Below are 21,268 nucleotides of genomic sequence, written 5' to 3'. Positions count from 1 at the left end.
TCTAGCACTAGAATTATTGCTCTCACTCTAATGTTTGCTATGAGCAGGGAGGGATGGGACGCTTTATTTTTTTTTTCTTATTTTACTTTTTTTTTTTTTCTTTTTCTTACACCATCCCTTTATTTCTTTATTTATTTTGATCACTTTTATTTCTTTTACAAGGAATTTAAACATCCCTTGTAATAGAAAAAGAGGTGGCAGGTCCTCTTTATAGAGAGATCAGGGTTCCAGCCTGCCTAGACCGGAAGTGACGTCATGAGGTCGCTCTGGTCTTCCAAGACCATAGAGGCAATCAAAGAGTATCTACACTGGGAGTAGCCGGCTGCACCTTTGGATTTTTTCACGGGTGAACCAGTGGAAACAGTAAGCCCAAGAATGGTGAGGGGGGGGGGGTTCTCTCCCGCTGCTTTGGAAACTGTTCCATAGGCTCAAAAGCCGCTCAGAATGATTTCATGAGAAAACCAGCCCGGTCTGAAAAAAATGATACCGGGGGTTATGGCTCACATCTTCAGCCATAATGCCGGTAAACTACTTGCAAAGTGCAACGTAAGTATATATGTGCATTGCAGTTGGCAAATGGTTAATACCCACAAAAGATAGGAACTTGCATGGCAAAGATCTGGTATATTAGTGTGCATTAAGCTCAATGGTTCAGGACATGCTACCACATTTGTGAAGCTTTGCTTTACTATGCACTGGCTGAAATGTTGCATGCAACATCCAGTATGCCTCTTCCTATTGACTTACATTTCCCCCCTAAGTGGGCCCTATCACCTGGAAGAGTGCTTTGGGTGCAAGCAGACTATGGTGCAGGCGTGCTTTGTTCTTTAATACCCCTAATTACAATAAAGAGGAGCTCCAGCCCCCCCCCCCCCACCAAAAAAAAAATAAAAGTCAACAGCTACAAATACTGTAGCTGCTGACTTTTAATATAGGGACACTTACCTGTCCAGGGATCCCCCCATGTCGGCAGCCTAGCAAATTTTTCAGTCGGCTCTCAAGTGCTGCTGCTGCAATTCCTTGTAAGGGAAACGGGCAGTGAAGCCCTGCAGCTTCACAGCCAGTTCCCTACAGTGCATGTATAAAGCACGCTGTGCTTTATGAATGGCCCGGCAGTGAGGAAAGTAAGAGGGGGCCAAACTTCCGGGGGACCTCGCCACGGTGAGATTACCCGGAAATAGGGATGGCTACCTATCAAAAACAGGTACCCTCCCACCCCGAAAGGTGCCAAATGTGGCACTGGAGGGGGGGGGAGAAAGCAAACAAGTGGAGCTTCCCCTTTTGGATGGAGCTCCACTTTAGGTCCTAATTAGTTAAGTGTAGGGATCTGCTGCACACTAGTGACTGAATTTGTAAATGCCTGTAAATTCCTATAAATAGATTATGTATGCACTTCCTGCCCCTGGTTATTGGCTTTCAAAACCCCAGAAGGAGAAACTGGAGAGAGAGAGAGAGAGAGAAAGTCTAAGCTACATGTGCTGTCCATGCTGCTAAATCCTAGACCAGAATAGACTATTATGCAAGTATTTCATTGATTAAATAGTTTAACTGCAGCTGCTGAGTGTACATCTAAATGCTTGTGACAGAATATCTCTGCCCTGTCTTTATTATTTCTTGTGCACAGAGCTAGATAGCTGAGTCTGTGCTACTGTATGTATGTAGTGGTCACCTTGCTGTATATTTGTAAGTGAACCTGTTCATTGCAATATAGTTTATATACCACTTTAACCAGGGAGGGACTAAAGCACAGAATTGATAGGCTGACTCTGAGTTCCTGCTGGTGAGAAGTTCCATTCCAGGCTGGTTGGACAACAGCTGGTGGATACCCCCCATGACTGCTGATCTTGTCTTACAGAGGCCCTGTCCAGGGAGAAGGCACTGACAATGTTGTTTTCATATCTACTCTTCCACTTATCGAAAGTTTTGGTTCTCTTATTTGCCTACATATTATATTAGATATATATCCTACATATGCAAGGATATATAGTCCCCACCAGCTAATCATGATATCTCCCTATTTTAGGGAGGGGCTCCTTCTCCCTCAGTTCTATGCTTAGTTTATTGTGCTGGCCTGCTTATACTGGTTACATGGCTGCTCCAGTGAGGGGAGCAAAACAAGTCAAACACTGCAGCTACTAATACCCCTTGACCCAGAGGAACAAGGCTGCATGAGTCATCTAGTAAAACCCGGCAGTGGAGCTGACACTTGACATTGTCTCTCTTTCAGCTCTTATCTTTTCATCTGTTAAGGTCCTCTCACTGGTTCTTGTACTGTACATCTGTCATATGTTTGGAAAAAGGTCTTTGTTGGCTCAATCTTCAAACATGATGGACTGGACCTATACAGGGAGATGTGAGGCCATTTCAGGCCAGATCACTCAAGACAAATTATTGGCATTGCTTAGCAATGCCAGAGAATCTTTTCCAAATGCAGGGCATATATCCAGTAGTCCAATCATTTGCGTCCACATACCGTTAGACACCTTTCCTTGTCCCCTATCTGTTAAAAAGCATAGGGCCAGATGGAGTATACATAATATAAAAATACTATTATAAACAGTAAAATGGATGAAGGAAATAGATTTAATGTATGCGTTTCAATAGGTACTGCCAACAAGATCCTCTTCGTATTTAATAAATTAGTTTACTGTAATTGGCACACTATAAACTGCTTCTGTTAACAATTGTGGATAATTTGGTTAATTTCTCTGGGCTTATTTACACCACATGCACTTGTAAGTGTATGGAATAACATAGGTTAACAGTCATGTGTTTTTAATTACACTGTACTGCTTTTTATTGTGCATTGATGTACTTTGCTAGCATTTCTACCCATACTTTATGCCATCTTCTGTGATATTCATGTTAATCCCACATCCCTCTAAAATTGCTGTGGAAGATTTTTCCTTTATGGATTTGGTGCTGCTTTGAATGTAATTGTTGTACATTTGCCTTTGACATGAGTCTCTGACAGTACTGATAGTGATTTCAATACTGCAAGTTTGCAGAAAAAGCAAACTCCTTAAGATGGAGTGGATTACTGCTTCACGTTCATTATTTTAGGGGCACAGAGTAGCAGCTATGAATCAAAAAAAAAATCTTCCTTTACTCAAATTTTGAGGAGAATCTCTGAAAAAATGCTCTGGATATGCTGATGACAGGCAGGACACAAAAACACCCTCATTTCATTGTATTTGCTGCTGCTAAATTGCTTGGAATATGTGAGATCCCCCTGTGTCTATACTAAGAGAGAATTACATGGCCATATGATACATATCCATGTATCCTTTCAAATAATTGGCAGTCTTGTATTCAGACACTCATATAACCCTAGAGAATCCCATCAATATGCCAAAAGAAAACTGCAGTCTCCATAATGAAGATATTGCCTACATATTCAGTCACAATTCCCCCTGCTATACATTTGTGACATCAGAGATATCAAATGCAAACAAGCCACTGGTACTCTTTTACATATCTTTTGGGATTGTCCTCTTATACAACCCTTTTGGTCCACTATACATGACCGAATAGAGCAAATTAGGGCGGCACAGTGGTGTAGTGGTTAGCACTTTCACCTAGCAGCAAGAGGGTCACTGGTTTGAATCCCAACTACGACACTACCTGTCTGGAGCTTGCATGTTCTCCCTGTACCTGCGTGGGTTTCCTCCGGGTACTCCGGTTTCTTCCCACACTCCAAAGACATGCTGGTACGTTAATTGGATCCTGTATAAAAATCTGCCCTACTATGTGTATGTATGAATGTGAGTTAGGGACCTTAGATTGTAAGCTCCTTGAGGGCAGGGACTGATGTGAATGTGCAATGTATATGTAAAGTGCTGTGTAAATTGACAGCGCTATATAAGAACCTAAAATAAATAAATAAATTATAACCCTCAATTTAGAATACCAACCGGCCCAATATCTCCTTCATTATTCCTCTTCCCCAGCACGTTCACATGCAAAATCCCTCGCAGTAACTCTAATCAATGCTGCCAAAATGAGCATACCAGTACACTGGGGCACAACAAAAATACCATCCCTTCAGACATGGATTAAGCAAATCAACTAAATTGCAGAAATGGAACAATTGATAGCAGTATCTAAAGACACTCCAAATATATATATAAATATGTATCAAATATATTACCACTTGGGCCACTTGGTTTCAATATCAGTCTTCAGCAGAATATCAGAAAGTGATGGGCAATCCACCTTGAATGCCCTTCTTTTTGTTCTATATCTGCCTTACACATCTATCTTTCTACTGTCAGATGTACTAACCCAAATGTAGCAAACATGTACACATTCTACGTTTAGCTTATCGAGCTTCCTCCTTCTGTCAATACAGACCACTAAGTAGCGGAAATGTATTATAAGAGACCATAATCTACACCATAACCATAGTCCCTACATTGGAAAAGAAATAAAACCCCCACCTCCCCTCCCCCTTCTTTTTTTTATTTTCCCTTCTTTCTCTCACTCCCTCTGCTCCCTTTAACCACTTCTCTATATTACCTCTACACCTCTCTATTCTCTCCCACTCCTTCCTTCCCGTTGCACCTACCTCTTAACCTACTTCCCCGCTTATATGATGTGCTCTAACCATTTCCTTCTATGTGCAGGCCACATAGAGGTATATTCAGATGTTCACAAATTTCATACTAACACATGTCACTCTTACTTTAGACTAAGGAAACTATAGCGAAATTATGTTTGTATAATAAACCACCAGAATAAGGATACGTTTTTCGCATTTTTTTTTTTTTCAGCTAAAATGAAGGTTATTATAATTATAGTTACAGGAAATGTTTACTTTGTTACAAAATAAGCCTGTTTCAATCTAAATGTACAAGTTGTTATTAATTATTGTGAACTCTGTTTTTCCCTGTTCAATTTTCAATAAACTTTATGGAAAAAAAGAGATATCAATGTCAGCTGTAGACATACAGTAAGTGGAAGACATTTAGAATACTTTGAGTCCCCAGCTGATGTGGCGAGCTGACAATATTACTTTAAATAATTATGTTTTCCTTTCATTGAGTGTTTTATACTTTATGTACTATCTTAATTTCTCTTCTGTTTATAATAGAAAATAAAATTACGGTAACAGAACAATACATTTCCAAGTAGTACATCATTCTCTATCTCGTGACAAAAGTGTGTCCCCTAAAAATCTATTTTATTATATTTTATTATTTAGGAATTTATTGTTTTCGTGCTCTTTTCATATAGGGTTGTTAAAAAGTAGTACCTACATCCTAAATTACAATTAAGAATACAAAAAGAGGGAGGGGGTTTGATGACTTTCTTTCATTAGACACATGTCAGACCATATAAAATCAAAATAATTTATTTACAAAAATTTACAAAATGAAAAAATGTTTACCCAAGATAAGGATATACATTAAAAAATTACACCCATTACAGTGGCTCAACTCTGCTTAATATGTTATGTCCATACAAGTTGGTAATGTATACTAATGGAGGGCACTGCTAGTCAATACTTAACATGTTTCGTGGTTGCCAGCTTCTTCAGGAGTTTTAAGGGTGAGATATTTTTCTATAATAGGAAATGTAATTCAATAAAATAGTATATACCATGGCAATAGTACATTATTGGTACAATGGGTAGTACTGGGTGGTCAGGTAGTCATGGGTCTCTCCCTGTCCCCTTTTGGACCCTTGGGCCCTGGCCTTCCAAACCGCCCACAAGAAAAAAAAAAAAAAACCTGGTCTACATGACTGCATGAAAAAGAAAAAACATAATTTTTTTGTCGTTTTGCAACATTTGATAAAACAAAGGTAATTTATTAGTACAATCTCAATAGAAAAATAGAATTTAACATAATGCTCTTAGATACATAGCTAAATAAGTGGTAATACAGACATTTGAAACATTCAGAAAAAACAACTTTGAAGAAACATGTGGGGACACAAAAATTAGGTTTCATACCTTCTAGCAGCAACGTAATCTATAGCTAGAGCCGTGAAGAAGCAATCTGTATCTTAGTGGAGTCTCAGACCAGACAACATGCTTTTACTGTATGATAAATAATAAACTCACCAGCATACTTATCACTCCTACCAGTATATATGATATTTAAAACTTTGAAACCCTTGGATGTGCGCACACCCTGGAACCAAGTTTCCTTTTGGCTATCTTTATAAAATATGTGGCTTTGATCATACAGCTCACAAAAGGGATTCTGCAAGACTGATACATTTATCGTCATCTTTAAAGACTTCAGAAATGTTTTTGGTCAAATACAGTAGTATAGTCAAACTTTTACAACCTGTAGGTACTAACCTAATAGTTTAAATAATAGTTCAGCTAATAATTCTACTTTTGGGGGCCACTAGTTTAATGACAAATTAATAAGGCTAAAGGTCATGGTTTAAAATATCAAATGTGTGGATTGGCTAATGTTAAGAGGATGCACAGGGTTAACTCTTAAGATTAGGCTGTGTTGCTTTTCAGTGTTAAGTCAGAGGTAGGTAATGTAGTTAATTTAAAGGAGTAAGTTTGGCATTTAGGTGTTAGAGGGCAGATTAGGCTTTAATTTAATTTTAGGTACAGTAAACACCCCTCCATCGCGGGAGTTATGTTCCAGACCCACCCGCAATAAGTGAAAATCCTCAAAATAGAAATACCCTATTTAAATACACCATAGGCATGTTTTTATAACTTTACAGTACTTTTAAAAGCGTTTTAAGGTCTTTAAACACACTTTTAAAACAATAGAAACACATTTAAACACATAACAGATATTGAGAGAGAGCATGAGCAAAGGAAAACACAAAAATATTTAATTAATAAATAATTAATTACCATAATAATATTAATAGGTCTTACAGAAAATAACGCAAAATACCGGGACTGCGAAAACTTAACCGCGATATAATGGGGGTTTACTGTAGTTTTAAATTCAGGAAGAACAAAATGTTGTGCTAGGATAAATTATATTTGTTGGGACAAAGATGCTTAATGTGAAATTTACATATGTTATTGATGCTAATAGGCCTCCCAAATCAACCCATATCTGCCTCCTGACGCCAAAGACTAAGCCATTGTGGAGGTTACCATGGTGCTGTCATGGGGTTTTAGATAAGGGAAGGGGGTCAAAGCCCCACCAGAACATCTGTGGTGCAGAGCAGCAGTTAGTGCTGACAGCTGTGTCAGGTAAGGAGAGGGGGTGGAGAGCTGTACTGGGGGAAGCTGTACTGATGGGTAGAGCTGTACTGAATGGAGCAGAGCTGCATTGAGGGGATAGAGCTGTATGGGGGAGGTGTACGGAGGATACACAGCTGTACTGTTGGTGGGGGTGGGGGTGGGGGAGAGAGCTGTACTGAAGGGGCAGAGCTATACTGGGGGGATAAGTGTAATGAGGGGGCAGAGCTGTACTGAGGAAGCACCTACTCGTTGTATCTTACAAACTCCTGATACCTACACTCTGTGTGTTATGCACTCCTGACCCATGTACTCTGTGCATTCTGCACTCCCGACCTCTGTATTCTTTACATTATGGACTCCTGACCCCTGCTGTCTGTGAATTATGCACTCTCCCCCCCCTGCGCTCTGTGTGATATGCACTCATGACCTTTGCAGTCTGTGTGTTACCAACTTCTGTCCCATGTACTCTGTGTGATATGCACTCCTGTCCTCTGCAGTCTGTGCAATATGTGTTCTAGACCCCTGTGCTCTGTGTCTTAAAGCCCAACTCTGGGCACAAAAAAATGTTTTCATTGCAGTAGCTCTGTGCCTGCAATGTGTGAGTCAACTACTCGTTTTGTCCAAGGGAGAGCAGAAACCTCTATACTCACCTGATCCTCCGTTCCACTGGTAAAAGGCACTCGCCCATGATCTAGCGGTGGACTGTTCTTGATATCCTCATGCACAGAGGAGGTCTATGGTCATGATGACATCAGGAACAGTCCACTGCAAAAGACCATGGGGGGGGGGGGGGGCAGGAAACACAGAAGATCGGTCTTGTGTGGGAAGATCGGAGGATTAGGTAAGTATATCTCTATTCTCCAATCCCCAAGACAAAAATGAGCACTTGAGATAGGAAAACTTTTTTGCCCATATTTGGGCTTTAAGCATTTCAGACCCCTGCCTGCTGTGCTGTATGTATGCAAGTTTTAAGCCCCTCCCACTATTAGTAAAATTTTTCCACACACACAACTTGCCCTGGCATGTTGTACACGCCACTTATTTTTTTCCTTTGGGTCACCAATTCTGAACCCCCGCAGGGAAAAATATCTACAGCCTTCTGTTACCATAGAGTAAAATAATGGTAAAAACTTTAAAAATACAACATCACACAGTAGTACCTTAGTGAGAATGTACATTTTAACTTAACTTTATTTCTGTTCACACATTTACATACTGTACATAGTGAAGAATTTTAATTTCATAACTCATCATTACATAACATACTGAGATTTAGTTGTCCATGCTATTTGTCTCCCCTTCCTAATAAGTGGTTGTGGTGGAATCTTAGGCACGAATGTCCCAGCATGCCTAATATCCGTTTAAAAAAAAAAAGGACTAAATAAGGACAGGGATATTCCTACCACTAAAGAAGGTAAGACAATATTCAAATGCAGCACCAGGGTTGTATCTAGAGGGGAGTGAAGTGGAAAAGATCTGCTTTCCAGCGCAAACATACACTATAGTCCCAAAAGTATTGGGACGCCTGCCATTAAACGCATATGAACTTTAATCTGTAGGGTTCAATATTGGGTTGGCCCACCCTTTGCAGATATAACAGCTTCAACTCTTCTGGGAAGACTAGGAGTATGTCTATAGGAATACTTGACCATTTTTCCAGAAGCGCATTTGTTAGGTCAAGCACTGAGTTTGGATGAGAAGGCCTGGCTCGCAGTCTCAGCTCTAATTTATCCCAAAGGTGTTCTATCGGGTTGAGGTCAGGACTCTTTGCAAGCCAGTCAAGTTCCTCCACCCCAAACTTGCTTATCCATGTCTTTATGGATCTTTCTTTGTGCACTGGTGGGAAGCCATGTTTGGGCATCCCCAAACGGTTCCCACAAAATTAGGAGCATGAAATTGTCCAAAATGTCTTGGTATGCTGACGTCTTAAGGGGTCCCTTCACTGGAACTAAGGGGCCAAGTCCATTACCTGAAAAACAACCCCACACCATAATCCCCCCTCCACTAAATGATTTGCTGCACAAAGCAAAGTCTATAAAGACATGGATGAGCGAGTTTGGGGTGGAGGAGCTTGACTGGCCTGCACCTGTCCTGAGTCCTGACCTCATCCCAAGAGAACACCTTTGAGATAAATTAGAGTGGAGACTGTGAGCCAGGCCTTTTCGTTCACATCAGTGCCTGACCTCACAAATGCGTTATGGAAGAATGGTCAAATATTCCCATAGACACACTCCTACACCTTGTGGACAGCCTTCTCAGAAGAGTATAAGTTGTTTTAGCTGCAAAGGATGGGCCAACTCAGTATTGAACCCTACAGACTAAGACGCCATTAAAGTACATGTGCGTGTACAGGCAGGCGTCCTAATACTTTTGGTAATATAGTGTATTAAACTTGTTAATCCATGGGGAGCCTAATCATCTCCTCTTATGTTCCCTTTAAAGGCATGTGTAGGCTGAAGACCAAAAGTATCATATACATCCAGGAGCATGACCAATCAGAGTATAGTTTATAACAGAATGGCAGATTCGTTTGCAGTATAGCTTTCACTGGTTGAAGAATGAGGAGACAATTGAATGATTTATACTCACTATATGTAATCTTTATGTGATTATTATCTCTCTGGCCTGGCTTTGCAAAAACGACCCAGGGGATTATCATCAAAAAGGATGATGGATCAAAAAGACAAAAATCTTGTGTTTTCTAGGTAAAAACAGACAATAATGACAGCATTTTGTCAAGGCACACTTTAGAACTGTGCACAATCCTGAGGCACACCAGTCTGAGGGCTTGTGCACACAACGAGGTGTATCCGAGTGAGACTGCTTTTTTTGCATGTTTCAGGATGTTGCGTTTTTTATTACGCTGCTCTATGCTTGTGAAACACGCATTATAGTGCTGAGATGATTTTTAAACAGAGCCCCACCATAATGTATGATACTGCGGTAGCATGTGTTTTAGTGGGCGCAAACATACATGCAATTGGTGGCTGCGTGAAGGGTGTCCTAAAGAATTAATGGCACCCCCACACAACTGCAAAAGGCAACACATTTTTGTGTGGTGCGGGAAAATGCATAATTTCAAACACATTACCACACTGCACCTGGTGTGAAAAAGCCCTAAAATGTAGTTTGCAAGGCAAATTGAAGAGGTCGTTAGGTTTTAAATTCCCCTGATCCCCCTTGCTAGCACAAATCACTTTCTAAAATCCCCCCTCCTAGTACAAATCCTCCCTCCAAATACCCTCTTAGTACAAATCCTCCCTCCAAAATCTCCCTCCAAGTTTAAATCACACCCCCCCTCCTAGCACAAATTCCCCCCTATCCCAAGTGCCCCCAGCACAAATCTCCCCTCCCATCACAAATCCCCCTCCAACATCCCCCCTTTCTAACACAGTTCCCCTCCTCCTAATGCCCCCCTTTTTGCCCTTGCCATAACTAAGTTACACACAGCCCGGTACTGACCAATTATTATGGATTTCCACTGGTAACTTCTGAGAGGGGGAGAAATCACATCCGGTATTCTTCCGGCTCTCTCTTCCTCTATGATGTTCTCTGTATGTTTGCAAGCAAAACTGAAAGCTATGCAAGTCACCCGCAAGGCAAATTTACGACGTCATTGGTTGCTTATTGCAGGTCGGGCGGCTTGCACAGCTTTCAGTTTTTTGGTCAGTACCGGCTGTGCAGAATTTTGCTGCAGCACCACTGGGGACTCTTTGCAGCATCCTGGTTGAAAAACCTTGCATTAAGATTTGGGTCTTGTGACACACCTTTCCCAAATATCGCAGGCTATACTGAAAATATAAATTTGTTACTTCTTAATGCAGTATTTTCTTCAAAAAGCAAAAACGCTTGGTAAATACCACATAAAATTGCGTTAAATTGTGATCATTCCAGAGAGAAGAATATGGTCAGCTGTGTTTACAATAGCTGACCGTCCTTCTCTCTCAGCGAGGAATGATCGTGGGTGTCAAGCGGCAATCGGAGCCGCCAGCCCCGTGCATCCGATCCTCCGCTGCCGAGAGGGGGCGGGAGCGCGCCGCCGGCGCCGCATGCTCGACCCCTAGTTGCAGGTGCGCGACCGACAGCCACAGTATAACTGCGGCAGGCAGTCCTTAACTGGTTAAGAAAGGGGCGGTGCTACCAAGTGACATAGCCCGCTAGCACCGCAACTTGCCTATAAAAGAACTGTCAAAGCTGAAGAGTGGCATATGGCGGGTAGCCTCTAAAAAGGCCGAAGCACCCTCCCCATGTTAAGGGCAAGCAGCCTGGTATAGTTCAGGAGGGGGGACGCTCGATTGCCCCCCCCCTCACCAGGTTTGCCAGGCTGCATGCTCGGACAAGGGTCTGGTAAAGAATTTGGAGGGGCATTTTTTTTTTAAATTTCAGTGTGGGGTTCCCCTTAAATTCATACCAGACCCGAAGGGCCAGGTATGGACTGGGGGGGGGGGGGGCTATGCAGTTCTTTACTTTTTTTTTATCTGTATTGCCGGGAGCCGACAATACATTACGGCCGCAAGCAAGTTTAAATGCCATTTTTCCTTTAGAAATGTGAGTATTGCTGCAGCAGGCTACATACATCGTACAGATGCGGCCACTTTACAGGCACATTAAGGGGGCCCCCCAGGCACGATATTTAAAGGAATTTTTTATTTTTTATTGTTTCACTTTAAGCATCAATAAAGTCACTGCTCCTGTAAAAATGATTGTTTTAAATAAAAAAAAATTTTGCATTGATACATGTCCCCCAGGGCAGTACCCAGGTCCCCATACACCTTTTATGGCAATGACTTGCATATAAGCCTTAAAAATAAGAACTTTTGATTTTTCATGTTCGCTAGAATTTTTTCCCTGTTCGAGATGTTCTGGTGCAAACCGAAGAGGGGGGTGTTCGGCTCATCCCTATTTGTAGATGCTATAACTTTTGCACAAACCAAGTAATATACACCTTTTGGAATTTTTTTTTTAACCAAAAACATGCAGCAGAATACATTCTGGCCTAAATTTATAAAGAAATTACATTTTTTATTTTTTTATTGGATATGTTTTATAACTGAATGTTGAAAACTGTTGGTTTTTTTATGTTTATATACTAAAACAAAATCCAGTGGTGATCAAATACCACCAAAAGAAAGTTTTATTTGTGTGAAAAAATTATATAAATTTAATTTGTGTAGTGTTGAATGACCACGCAGATGTCAGCTAAAGTAGCACTGTGCTGAATAGCAAAAAAAATGGCTAGGTCACAAAGAGGGTAAAACCTTCCAGGAGTCAAGTGGATAAAGAAGAATTCTAGGCATGGTGTATTTTTACATAGTTACGTTGGTTCAGCTTGGACCAATGTAACTACAGTATGCATGTACTATATTTAGCTGATGCCCCTGGAAGCTGGAAATCTCTGAAGTAGACACCACTACTTCAGTGATTGCAACTTGTTTCTCAGTACCACACCTATTGGCTGCTCTCCTGCATTGTGAACACAGGTCAGCCACTCAGCATGGGTGCCATTCAGAGAATGCTTTTCATTTTCTGATTGATTGCAAATTAAATGGTTCCTGTGCTCAGTGGTCAATCACCTGTGTTCATGATGCATTAGGCTCAGTAAAAACCGGAAGCAAGTGGAGAACACTGGAGTAGTGGTGTCTACTTCAGTAATCTCCAGCTTCCGGGCATCGGCCAAGTATGGTACATGCTGTACATAGGTACATGAATCCAAGGTGGACCAATGTAACCATGCATAACATATAGATGCCTGGAATGCTTGTTTCAACCCTGGGAAAACTTTAAAATTATCACTTGTAGTGGGGCTTGGCAGGCACTTCAAGGGAGAAGCCCTTTTACTTACCTGATCCTCCACTCCCCTGGCAGTAGGCGCTCCCCCATGCTCCTGCGATGGACTGTTTCTTGGCGTCATAACGTCCACTGCAGGGCTATGGATCCTGAATTGATCTTGATGACATTATGACCTTAGACTGCTGGATCATGGGGGGAGGATGCTGCACCACCTAACAGCGTGGAGGAGGGAATGATTTAGTAAGTAAAGCCCCGTACACACGTACCAAATGTCGGCCGAACGATCGGCCGTCTTTTGTCCGGTGCTGTCCTGTCGGCTGAAAACTGCAAAAGACTGCACATGAATTTTGTCGGCCAACAACAGCCGACTGCAGAAGTGATGTCATGTGATTTTTAACTTTCTGTGTGTTTTTTCTTTTCTGAGCATGCCCAGTCTTGCTAATCGGCTGTTTGTCGGACGAATTCTGTACTGACTGGCGAACAATCGGCCGTTCTGGTGTTGGCCAACAAAAATTTTAATGCCTGCACAACAGATTCTGTTCGGCCGAAAAGTCGCTGTCGGAAGCATCATACTAACAAGCCGACAATCGGCCGATCGTTCGGCGGCCGAATATTTAATCACTACGTTTGTACGGGGCTTAAATCTTTTTTTGTCCCATAGACCTAAATGAGCAAATTTTTCCCAAATTTGGGGGACACCATTGTATTTATTTAATTCTGAAGGCTTTTTCAAATATATTATATTGTTAAATATCATTTGAATGTAATTTATTCATGGTTTAGTACCTATCTCAGCAGTGCATACAGAACATAAAATGATTGGCACACTCAAACTTTAAAGTGAACTTGTAATTACTTTTGGTTGGTGTTGGGTCAGTTGGTTCAGCTCATTTCAACTAAAAGTCAATATTGTCTCCATTGAGAATTGTGTTCTAAGCTACACATAAAGCATTAGCCTAAAACAAAGAAATATGCTTTTATTTTTTTCATTTTTTTTTTAAGTTGTCTAGATGGAATATCAGGTAAGCCAGCACATGTAAACATTCATCTGTCAAGGTTAAAGAAAATCTCAGCAAGAGCAAAAAGCTGTTTGTTGTTATGCCACCTGCTACTATTCACTGGGATTTGAGTGCAGCCTTTTGTAGATGATATCTATGAAAGATGAATTTTGTTGCTCAGTGCTTAATAACATAACACATTGTGGTAATGAGCACCTCTGTGTGATAGGCTAGCTGTTATTTGGCTGTTTTCCAGAAAACAAAATGTTGAAAATAAGTGCAGTTATTTCACAAATGAAAGCATCAGCTGCATCCTGTTTTATAGAATCTTAATATACGCATTGAATAGCCTGTTTCCAGGCATATAAATATTCAGTATTACGCAAGCATCATTTTTATGCATAAAAATACTCAAGAGATCAGCAGAAATGGTTTTACATTTCTGCTCAAAAATAATTTATTTACAAATAAAGACAGCAGTGTTTTCAAAAAATATATAAGTGTTCTCTAAAGAATGAATACAATGGAAAATTGTTTTCAATACTTACTGTAATTTTCCTTTCCTTTCCCGACTCCATGGCAGCATACAAATAGGTAGACTCCACCCTCACTTCTATCTAATAGGAACCCTCTCCCATAAACTTTAACCACTTAAGCCCCGGAAGATTTTACCCCCTTCCTGACCAGGGCCTATTTTGCGATTCTGCACTGTGTGAATTTAAAGGACAATTGCCCGGTTGTGCGACACTGTGCCCAAATGAAATTGACGTCCTATTTTTCCCCACAAACAGAGATTTCTTTTGGTGGTATTTGAACACCTGTGCGATTTTTTTTTTTTTTTTTTTTTGATCATGCGCTACAAACAAAAAAAGAGCGACGATTTTGCAAAAATAACAATATTTTTCACATTTTTTATATGAAATTCCCCCAAAAAATGTAAAAATCTAAATTGTTTAACATTTTAGGCCAATTTGTTTTCTGCTACATATGTTTGGTAAAAAAAATCGCAATAAGTGTATCTTGATTGGTTTGCGCAAAAGTTATTGCGTTTACTAACTAAGGGAAAGATTTTTGTCTTTTTTTTTTTTTTAACAAATAATGGCGGCGATCTGCGATTTTTTTTTTTTTTTTTTGCGGGACTGTGACATTGTGACATTACGGCGGATAGATCGGACCCTTGATTGACATTTTTGACACTTTTGGGGGTACCAGTGACATTACTACAGTAATCAGTGCTAAAAATATAGCTGTTACTGTAAAATGACACTGGCAGGGAAGGGGTTAACTTTACTGGAGAAGGAAGGGTTAAGTGTGTCCCTAGGGGCGTGCTTCTAACTGTGAAGGGATGTGGCTGTTTATGTAACAACAGAGAAATACGATCCTGCATAGCAGGACCGTATGATCTGTGCTGTTACACAGGGGAGAATGACAGGTGGCTTTGTTTACATTAGCCGCCTGCCTTTCTCCCTTCACAGCGGACGATCGCGAGTGACCGGCGGACATCGAGTCCGCCGGTCATACGCGCAGGGGCGGGAGCGCGCCTCTGGCGGTGCGCGCTCGCCCCCTAGAGCCTCACAGGCTAGTGACGTACCCCTATGTCACTTTGCCTGTGAGGGGCTGACTGCCGCCGTATATAGTCGTGCGGCAGTCGGCAAGTGGTTAAGGCTGATCCGGCCCTTGTGTTCTGTAACTAGCGTACGCAAAACCGGGAGGGATCCTATGTTGCCGTGGAGTCAATCGGGAAAAGAAAATTATGGTAAGTATCAATAACAATTTTCCATTTGCCTGATTGACTCGTTGGCAGCATACTAACGTGAAATACCTAGCCACAAACAAGGGTGGGATGCAGAGCAAATATGCGAAGTGGAAAGGAGAGGGGGCAGAAAGAAAGAGGATAACAGATCCTCAATACTGGATTCTCTCTACAATGGCCCCACGTATCAAGTGAGGATCAGCCTAACCGCACACAACACAAGCAAACAATATTTCCCAACTAGAAGGGGGAAAGAAAATAAGGTTTTTTGGTTAGATCCTGAATTAGGCAGAGAGACAATAATGAATGATTCCAGATATTTAATTATGTAGTGAAAAAATACTGTATATATATATCATTACATGAATATGCGGGCATATATAGAGTGACATAAAAAAAAGAACAGTGATAACATAACACATAAAGAAACGAGACAGGACAACATATATACATATAATAACTGCAACCAGCCGTTGTATGTGAAATTCCAATGGCAGGGTATCGCGTACCTGGTGGAGATCTGTAATGTTCTGGTACCTCTGGTACCCTTGTTCCATATTTCTCCTTTGCTAATTGCGTCCCATCTTGTGTAACAAGAGATGCATATACCTTTAAGACCGGATGACATCATTGCCGAGCGCCGCTATGAGCGGCTATTTCAATCGCCGGCTTTCTCTCACTCATCGCTCGTTCAAACCACATGTTCACCGCACCTTCTCCTGTGAAGTCGGAGCTGCTGACATTTCCTTTGCTGAACTGACGCCGGAACCTCGCCGCTGATCCGTATCTCGCTACGGGATCACCTCTCTATCTATGGACATTGTTACTACTAACCTATCTAAGTGATAAGTACCCCACAGGGGATTCCTTACTAACCAATCTCCTACTGTCATCTACTGCAATTACCAGGACTATCTATCTATCTATTCCATACCATCTGCATAGACTGTTAGCTCTTGGGACTACCTTCAACTATCCTTGCACTAGGTTACTCTGTCTAAGTATACTCCATCTGTGTCCTCTTACCATCTGCACTATACTAGACATCAGAACCTATCTGCTTTACCATCACCTGCAACTCTCCTAATATTACTCCTAGTAATCACCATACAGCCTGTCTCTCATCTATACATTCTCATATGTTCTATCCCTCCACTAAAACATCTGATTGAGTATATGTATATTGCATAACAGGCTGTACACCGTGATGAAGTCCTGAGAGTTGGATAGGTTTATTCAACAGTATCTCTACAAGGCTACTGAGTGTGATAATTCTGCAGCTGAAAATCCATCCATTAACAAAAACGCATGAACGTTACAAGATCGAGCTGTAGAGGGGGCTTCTCTTGCACCTCCTGTCCAACACCCCTGGTAGAGATGACAGTCAGTGTGGGGCACAGAGTGGCACGAGGGCCGGTATAGCAGGTGTTGCCTTGACAGGAGACTGATGGCCGTGGATCACCGGATGAGCACCTGGAACTGGAACTCTGTGGTGCTGGATGAGAAGGCAGGAGCGAAGCCGGAACACAAGCCAAGGAGTCGCCAACAGCCGGGCAGCGTGGGTACAGGAACGTGAGACGGAAGCAGTGTCAGGATACAAGCTGAAGTCGGTACACAATCTGGCAGCGAGGTACAAAAGCATAAGACAGGAGCAAGGTCAATCGCAGGCCGGGGTCCCTGGTAGGCAGGCAGGAATCCAAAGGAGAGTCAAGGGTAAGCCGGGTCAGTACGGGTAATCCAGAAGCAGGTCAGGGCACAGGTAAACAGGAACAAGCTGAAAGACCACTCAGCAATGTGCTCCTGTCACTGCTCAGCTTAAATAGGCAGTTTGGCGCCAATGCGTTTGCATGTTTGCGTACCCGCATGCGCATATGCACATTTCTTCCTGTACACCCAGTAATGTGCCTGGGCATGCACGCCAACGCCTGTTTGGGTCTAGCTGAACGTCTCTTACACAGGGGTGAGGCAATGTATCCACAGCCAATGCTGTATATATCAATAATTGTAGAATATTCCCCTGGCAAAGAAAGTCCCCTAGGAAGCTCGGACTGTGATAGGAAGTCCATATAATGCATGCATATGCATTTCAAAGAGCAGCCAAGCTCTGTGTATACCAGTATCAGCGATTATTTATTCCCCCTATGTATATGGGAAAAGCAACATCTCTTGCACCAATGTAACTACTGCCGATCTGCCATATCTCCACACGATACATAGTGGCAAAGGGGTTGTCTATTCAACACAATTGTAGCCAGTCCTTCATACAACACATATCTGCTTTCCAAACCGCAATGAAGATAATAGGATATTGGGTCACAGTATATCCCATGCACTCCATAAAAGTTACAGCCACCTTTTGAATCCTGTTACCTGCACCATAATTCAGCAAATTTTTCTGCATTATACAAAACATGCATTTCAACACGGGACTTTCATTCATGGTTTATCCACCAGGAACAGGAATATAGGTGGATATCGGATTCCTTTTTCAGGCTTTTCTCTCCACAAATATTTTTATTTTTTTTTTACATTGAAATGCATATGCATACAATATATGGACTTTCTATCACAGTCCAAGCTTTCTATCACAGTCCAAACCTATTAATAAATCGTATAGGCAAAAAAACAAATTGTGTATAGAAATATAATAATATGAATTAAAATGCTCTAATCCAGTGCAATATAAATAAATGACACACTAAAGTCAATAATAAAAGTCCTGAAAAAATTGGTGGAATATAAGGTGCAATGTGCATAAATGAAAAACAAATCAATTGCTGGTGTACACAACCATAAAGCAAATTGTTGAATCCAATGACACCATCCAAAATAAATCAATAGGTACCAATAGGTATAAAACAGCACACCTTGATAACGACACCCTACGTGCTGACGAAACGCATTGGGACGTCTGATCGCAACCACGTCATTTGAAGAATTTATTTATATAATTAGTGTACAAAATTGGTTGAGCGCAGCTCTATTATATATCACTGTAGAATTTTTATCACTTATCACGGTTTCCACATTTACGTTGCGGCTCCCATTTAGGATTTATTTCCTTGCACTTTAATTTCATTTTTTGATATTATTTACTGTTGCACAGGTACTATTGGTGCTTAACGCCAATTCCTTTTTCTATATTTTTGCTGTGGATACATTGCCTCACCCCTGCCATTGGAATTTTACATACACCGGCCGGTTGCAGTTATTATATGTATATATGTTGTCTTGTCTCATTTCTTTGTTTTATGTTGTCACTGTTCTTTTTTTTTTTATGTCACTCTATTTATGCCCGCATATTCATGTAATGATATATATTTTTTCACTACATAATTAAATATCTGGAATCATTCATTATTGTCTCTCTGCCTAATTTAGGATCTAGCCAAAAAACCTTCTTTTCTTTCCCACTTCTAGTTGGGAAATATTTTTTGCTTGGGATGCAGAGCAAGTAAGACTTCATGTTGCGTAGCCACAGGCCACACCCCTACTGCCACAAAGTGACCGCCACAACATACAGCCCAACACTCTAACCAAGATCCACGACCCACTGGTGATACATGCCCAAATACCCCTGGCGCCTAATGACAGGGAGCCCACAAAGTCCACATGCTCCTGGCTGAGCGTGTTGTTCTTGCTTCCACAGGAGCCAGAACTTTTTGGCCTATATCCAGTGATGAATGATATTTCCTTCTTTCTGATTTTGCCAGAAAAAGAGACAAAGATGGCTTAAATCTCCACTGAAGCTAAAGGGTGTCAGTAGGCTCAAAGAATCCTGACATCCAGCGAATGGAACTGGTCATCCTAAGGAGATAAGGTCATCCTTAGAACAATACCAAAACTGGTCAAGAACACCAAGAAAAGTTCCCAAGGACAAGGTCTTGATCTCTGCAGCTTCACTCTTGGAAGAGGTAGCCATTACAAATGCCATCCTCCTGGATCAACGCTACTTTTTTTTTAAAGGTAACTTTATTGTTTATAATTGATACCAAATATAAACTAGAGTGAAAAACGTTTACATTAACATGTATCTGTAAACAGAGTGTCTATTAATTACAGAGCCATTACATAGAGAGAATTTTGAATACCAACCATAACAGAGCATGTGAAAAAAAGGAGGGGGGTAAATATTCGTAATATACATGGTGAAACAGACACGTTACAAGATCAGGAGTTACCACACCCTTCAGGCATTCTAGTGTGTTCAGATTCTACACAAGTGGACCAGATTTTGTGAAATTTTTTGGGGCATCCTCTGGCCACATAGGTCATCCTATATAATGGGATTACTGTAAACTAAAATCACTGTGCCACAGATTCCTAAAAATTTAATAAATGATGTGATACTCCTGCTACTAAACCCAAAAGATCCAGGGTGTTTTACACAGATATACAATCAACACAACTTTAAGTGTATGGACGCTAGGTATCCATGTGACTCCTCACTAGAAAAAAGTGAAAATAACCGCAAACAGTGTAAAGGAAGCTTTGTTGATTATATAGTGGGATTGCTCGATTGAATAATGTAAGCAAGAAAGGTAGGTGTGAGAAGTTTGTGATTTCCAGTGTATGGCTATGGATTTTTTGGCATAAAAGAAGATCAAGTGTAGAAGAGTTGTTAAATGTTATCGTCATGTATATGCAAAAACAGACATCATAAAGGGTCACAGATGTTAGGCAATTGCGAGAGATTGCTAATGAACTCCATAACTGCAGGCCAGAAACTTCATATAGATGGACACTCCCAAACCATATGGTAGAATGTGCCATCAGCCATGGACATTTAAAACAGACAAGAGAGGACAGCCTGCCAATGTGAAATAAAAAAAACTGGGTGTATAGTAAGATCTATATAAAAATTTGGTCTGAACAACCTTTTCCATTGAGGAAATAACAGAGGGGACTTGTAGGGAGAGAATTCCCTGCCACACTTTCTCCGTAAGGCTTGGAATATCCACTCTCCAATGTGATTCTGTAGTCAAAAGCCCATCAGTTTTGGAATTTAGTAAAGAGGAGTAATAAATGGACACCAATTTATTATGAGAAGGGTCTCTGATTAAGTTTTCTAGTTCTGAAGTCTTTAGGGACACATTAGTCAAGCCAAACTGTGCTGCTGCAGTGTGTTGAAGCTGAAGGTATCTAAAATGAGCAGTGGAGAGAAGATTATGGTTTTGCTGGAAATCAGCATAGGAGCAAAAGCCACCTGAAGAAAATAAATTAGAGACTAACTTCACCCGACGTCTATCCCAAAACGCTCCATCAGTTCTACGGTAGAAAACTTTAAAACTTAGGTTATGCCAAAGAGGAGCATTAATTGACTTAGGCGTGGTCAATTAAGAAAGTGTGAAGTTATGCAGTGTCATAGACAACACACCAGTACTATCCCTGCCCAAATTGACTAATGATGAACTAGATTTTGCAAAGATTCAAAATCAGTAAAAGCCAAGGCAGCATTATTAGCCTCAGGAAAAAAACACTAATGGGAATGAGCCAATTGAGAGGCTATATAGTATATTTGGAGGTTGGGTACAGCAAGACCTTCCTCCAAAA

At 41.0% G+C, this 21,268-nt stretch overlaps 1 protein-coding gene across 1 annotated transcript in view; it reads left to right on the top strand.

Moving 5' to 3' along the window:
- Positions 1–19,451, top strand: part of LOC309544539 (uncharacterized protein) — a gene marked incomplete at its 3' end in the record, with an annotated part of 95,471 nt that extends 76,020 nt beyond the window's left edge. The window contains exon 3 of the mRNA XM_082243443.1: positions 19,365–19,451. Within this exon, the coding sequence (XP_082099569.1) occupies positions 19,365–19,451 (87 nt within the window). The remainder of the gene's footprint in view (positions 1–19,364) is intronic.
- Between the last annotated feature and the right edge of the window lie 1,817 nt (positions 19,452–21,268).

Source organism: Pelophylax lessonae, assembly GCF_965119305.1.
Source record: "Pelophylax lessonae genome assembly, chromosome: 1".
Lineage (NCBI taxonomy): Eukaryota > Metazoa > Chordata > Amphibia > Anura > Ranidae > Pelophylax > Pelophylax lessonae.
This window is presented reverse-complemented; position numbering and strand designations above follow the sequence as displayed.